The sequence below is a fragment of the Apium graveolens genome, chromosome 4, assembly GCF_009905375.1.
Source record: "Apium graveolens cultivar Ventura chromosome 4, ASM990537v1, whole genome shotgun sequence".
NCBI classification, from domain to species: domain Eukaryota; kingdom Viridiplantae; phylum Streptophyta; class Magnoliopsida; order Apiales; family Apiaceae; genus Apium; species Apium graveolens.
The window spans coordinates 17633203-17638234 of NC_133650.1; the positions used below are offsets into that span (position 1 = coordinate 17633203).

General features: G+C 34.9%; 1 protein-coding gene across 2 annotated transcripts; it reads right to left on the reverse strand.

Moving 5' to 3' along the window:
* Nucleotides 1-780: 780 nt before the first annotated feature.
* Nucleotides 781-4810, reverse strand: LOC141717854 (uncharacterized). 2 transcript variants are annotated; one of them, XM_074520069.1, is made up of 5 exons: nt 4643-4810; nt 3696-3827; nt 1931-2027; nt 1435-1829; nt 781-1339 (listed from the first exon to the last, which is right to left on the reverse strand). In XM_074520069.1, exons 2-4 carry the CDS (start codon nt 3714-3716, stop codon nt 1450-1452), a joined length of 498 nt encoding a protein of 165 aa, XP_074376170.1. In that variant the 5' UTR covers nt 3717-3827; nt 4643-4810; the 3' UTR covers nt 781-1339; nt 1435-1449. The 2 variants fall into 2 exon arrangements, with proteins under 2 accessions (XP_074376170.1, XP_074376169.1); XM_074520068.1 differs by having other exon boundaries at nt 787-1339; nt 1435-2027; nt 4643-4804.
* Nucleotides 4811-5032: the final 222 nt, after the last annotated feature.

Sequence of the window (5032 nt, forward strand, 5' to 3'; positions counted from 1 at the left end):
GGTGTTAATTCTTTGTAGAGTGGTTAATGAGAGTAGTTCATATCAACCACGAAAGTCCCAACAACTCTCTCTTAATTGTGTTTATTACCCCATTCATTCCCATTTAAGGACAATAAATTACTACTATATAATTAAGTATAATTTACTTTAAGCCGAGTGTGTCAAACCAAAAGCAGGAAAATTGAGTAGGGTACCTGTTACCAGAATTCCCGAAATTATGTCTATAGGCATATTTTTTGCTAAAAGATATGCTCAAATAACATGTCATTTATCAATTAAATTTAATAAAATTTAATAAAATTTAATAAATAATAATAACCAAATACCATCATAATATTTAAATTAGTAACTTTTTAGATATTAAAAAATATATATAAATAGTTTAGAATTATATTTGTTATTTCTGAATATTTTTAATATTAAAATAATTAATAAAAAATAAAAAAAAATAGTAAAAAGATATACCAAATCATGAAAATGCATGTCTGCCTAATTGACGTCATGACATGCCCATAATGTCACAGTAATCCCTCTGTTTCGAATAACAGTTATTTTGACTGTTGACACATTTTAAAGTTGTTTGGACTTTTCACATATATTTTAAGGTGTAAAAAAAAATATTTTCGCATATCTTTTTTACAAATTTTCTTTTTCTGAATAAAAATATAAATATTAAACTTTAATTTTAAAAAAAAAAAGAAATTTGAAAAAAACATACAAAAAAACATCTTCTTTACACCTTAAAATGTGTGTCAAAAATCAAAGCTGACTCTTATTTTGGGATAGAGGGGTAATTTGTAAGAGAAAAATATTGCTCAACTTGCTGCTTCTTGTTATATTAGCGCAAAATTTAACATTTTCTAGATATGAAATAAATGGCGTGAGAACTGAGATTGTGAGAAAACCAGTAGAAAATCATGTGAAGTTTGCTGCTGCTCAATATCAGTTTCACGGTTTGGCTTCGTTGTATCAAACATGTTATTGCAGTAATTCTTTCTGTATCAACTCACCAAGATTAGGTGGCTCAGTAACTTCCATTGAGAACGATGAACTAGGAGTCTGCTTTTGAGTCTTGTGCCGAACCGAATTAAGCACTAGCTGAGATCTTTGGAGTTTGGCCCAACCGTGACAACTTTCATTGACATAAGCTGTAACCCAAGTTTTAGAGGCTCCTAAAATAGTACCATAACATAGGTTTTAACAATAATCAAGTACACCCTAAACGTCTATATACTGGTTTCTTAATCACTTTTTCTACCCCAGTAAACAAACCCATATCTCTTGCTCGTTTTGAATCCTTAGCACCGCCCTCTTCTGGGCTTTTGGCTCCTTGTTTAACCTGTTAAAAAAGATCAGTTTTTAACTAGATAAATATAAGCAACAGTTGGGGTGTCCTGGTACAAAGCCGATAAAGTAGACATTGAATACCATTACCGCAAAAGATAAATCTTAAACAGATGATTTAGATTGGAGATTTGCAGATGAAGACTTAGTCAAGTCCTCAGCCACAGACTGGAAATCAGTTGACGGAGACTTAGCCAAGTCGTTGCAAAAGAGTCGTTCCACCCTAGTATCATCTCTGATTTTTTCTTTCTGACCTCGTGTTGCTTCTTCTGCCATGAGTTCAGTATCGGATTCAGAGTCTGTGGACTCTGACCAGTCAGTAGAGGAGGTGTCAGAAAAGGCAAATTTTGGGACAATATATCGGCTGAGTGGTTTGTACTTGATACTAGGGTCGTGGTAAAAGAGTTGTTCCTCTTCGGTTCCAGCAACCTGTTCCTTTTTGGTTACAGCAAGGAGATTGTCTTTCTCAGTTTGAGCTTCTTTTCCTGCCATGTAAACATTTTCATATTCACAGTCTGAGGAGTCTGACCAATCACTAGAGTCATAGGCATATCTGGGGACAGCAAATCGTCTAACTGCTTCATACTTGATGGTGGGGTCGTAGCGCCAACACTGTTCCCTTTTACTTTGAGCAAGGGTTTTGCCAGAATTAGGAATTTGTTTTTCTTCTTCCCGACTTGTACCTGTGAGAAGCGGACTAATAAGTTGAAAATTAATTGAAAGTTTTTAAAAGGAGACGGTTATTCACAATAATGACTTAGACAGGATTATAGCAAAGCATACAACCAACCATTAAACTCTAAAGTGTAAATGTTTATTGCATCGAGTACAGGCACACGTTTATATTCTCACTTTTTGTTTAAAATTATGAATATCTTTGTGCATATATGAAATAAAACACCACAACTCTAATTTCACAAGTAGTTATATATAAAAATTGACAAAATTATAAAATCATTGGTAGGCTAGTGGCAAGGCTTCTTCCCTAACACCTCTTGGGGTAGCGGTATCGGTGTTCCCTCGCTACCTCTACGGGATGTCAAGGGTCCAAACTTTGTCAAAGACAAGACTTATGTATTGATGTGTCTAACTAGCAAAAAAATAAAAAGGGGCTTCTTACCTCTCCCTTGCCACATCCCTCATATCTATCACATTAAAAATATGTAACACAACCCAAAAATGAGAAAAGTGGATGTAGTAAAGCTAAAAATTTGATCAGGGGTTCCCGGTCGGCCATAAGGCCTTCATGTGGCCTGGTCGGCCAACCCTGCTTTTGGTGAGGTGGCTCCATGGCCGACTGGGAGGCGAACGTTCTTCGAACTTGCTGCTGCGAATGTCCTACTCTTTTCTGGAGAACATTTTGCTCTTTTCTGGTGAACATTCTGCTCCTATTCTTGTGGATACTCAATTCTACTTTTCATGAAACTTGTTTCTCAGAACGTCCCCATAATCGAATCATGGCTATAAATGGCCATTCGCGTTGGATTAAGAGCTTGATCTTGCTCTAACTTTCATGGTTTTCACTAACCTTGGCGATTAGTGTAATTAATCACCGAGTCAAGACTAACGACTTGTGTTTAGCCTCTACCAGGCTTTTCTCGGAGGACTGACACGATAAGTGATGCTCCGCATCGCTTTATTCGTTTATTATGTCCTTTCCTCTAATTTCTTAATCATTTTTCCTACCATTATTCAGTCTTTTTTCGTGGGATACCTGCTAACGCGAAGCAAGCAGAGTTATGACTTGCTTTAGCAGGTACCTCTTTTCCTATAAAAGAAGATGAGAAGTGCTCATTTTCATTCACACCTCAATTTCTCAACTTCTCAAATTCTCTCTCAACTTCTGAAGTTTTCAAGATGTCTCAAGGTCCTAGCATTGAACATTAATATTAATACATTTGTTAATTTGTTCCATCACCAAGGTAAAGCATAATAAGAAAATTAATACAAATGAGGAAACGACTTGTAATAGAGGAAGCATGAGGCGCTGGGTAATCTAGGAAGCAGGGGTACAATAAATTACTGAACGCATTGTATACAAACTCTGATAGTCTCACAATCTTAACTTCAACTACTTTAATAAGCAAAGCATTGATGTTATTTAGCAAGGTTAAATAAAAAAAATGTTCTGATGTTTATATTCATTTCTACAAAAAAAGAACATTCCAACTTAACTCTTGTGCTCTAGATGATTAATTCAATAAGTTAGTTTTATTGATGGATTTTATCATATATTTCTTCAAATACATATTCATTATAATTTAACAAATGTCGTATCCGAGACCCCGCCAGCAGGCAGCAACCTTCACACATATCCTTGACCAGAATAAATTCAGAATAAAGAAATTTACATAATTGTCGTTTGGAGCCATCTAGTCGCAGCCAGCCCCATATGGATGATATGTCATCCTGCAGGTCCACTAGAGTCGCGGCTTGTTTCACCTTCTTAATAACCTTGGGCAGAACTTTGCACGTCTTGGATACTGACCAACAATGAACCACAAAGCTTGATTAGAAAGAGAAAACCAATATGTATATATACAATGAATCACAAATACGCAAACATAGACCAGCAAATTTTGTTAAGTAGTGTAACTTGACCATTCCATGCATTCAAATAAGATAAATAAGATAAGCAACGCAATTTGTTCAAGCATGAATCAGGGACAGAACACAAATTCCGAATTATTATCATTCCATACTTAAGCACACAATTATCGGCACTCAAAATTAACAATACTAAAATTGGACAAGAATGAGTTAAAAAAGCAGCTTAAAATGAGCATACAAATAAAATAAATTATTCCGACAATACATAGGTAAATACTTCCCGACCCGACTCAGCTACATCACCAATTACATCCACATACGTATGTCTAATATACTAATTATTCAAGTGATATCGATATCCGAAATTGAAGACGCAGAGAATCGAGCACCAGGCTTATGAAATGCATAACCCCTAGCCCATGTTTGTTTCGGGGATTTAATCCTATGCCTTACTTTAACAAAATAAATAAACATAGTGATAAGATAATTGAATTAATCTCGAATGAGTTTCAACACAACAAATACGAGACTGGAAAATTAAACGGATTATAATCTTACTCCTTACTTAATCCTATAAAACAAACATGGCCATCATATTTTCCAAGAATCGATGAAATAAATCGAACCCGAAACAACCCGTCAAATAATTGACATGATACAGCAAAAACTTAAGTAAAAGTAAGGTCATGTATACAAACTATGAAACTCCAAGCATAGAAAAAACGGGTCAAAGGTGAGATAGAATTACTTGTACTACACATGGGAGGAGCTTCCTTGTTGAATTGTCCAGCCAGTGCATATACCCGAAAAACCCTGCGAAACTGATACCAGAGTTTATAGGTCTGTGTACAACTGGGGTTTATGTTTCCGAGAGGGGCTTTCGGCTTCTGCCCAAATTAAATGTTTTCTTATTCTTCTTGAATTTCAACCCGGATAATCCAAATTTCATCGATAGACAATATTTTGTGCACGTTTGAGAAATTTTAAATTAGGTAACTTATAATCTATTATATATCTAATACAGCAAAGTAAAATGGGGGTTCGTTGGGCAAATTTAATGATAAATACAGTAATTAAAATTCATACATGATTTGTTTTAACCGTTAATGATCATTCATTATTATATAATTAATACTGA

What these genes read in the sequence shown, in the direction of transcription:
- LOC141717854 (XM_074520068.1), bottom strand. An exon ending in TGGCTCCAAACGACAATTAT is followed by an intron (nt 2,028 to 3,695) that starts GTAAATTTCTTT and finishes CGCTTCTCACAG; the next exon opens with GTACAAGTCGGGAAGAAGAA.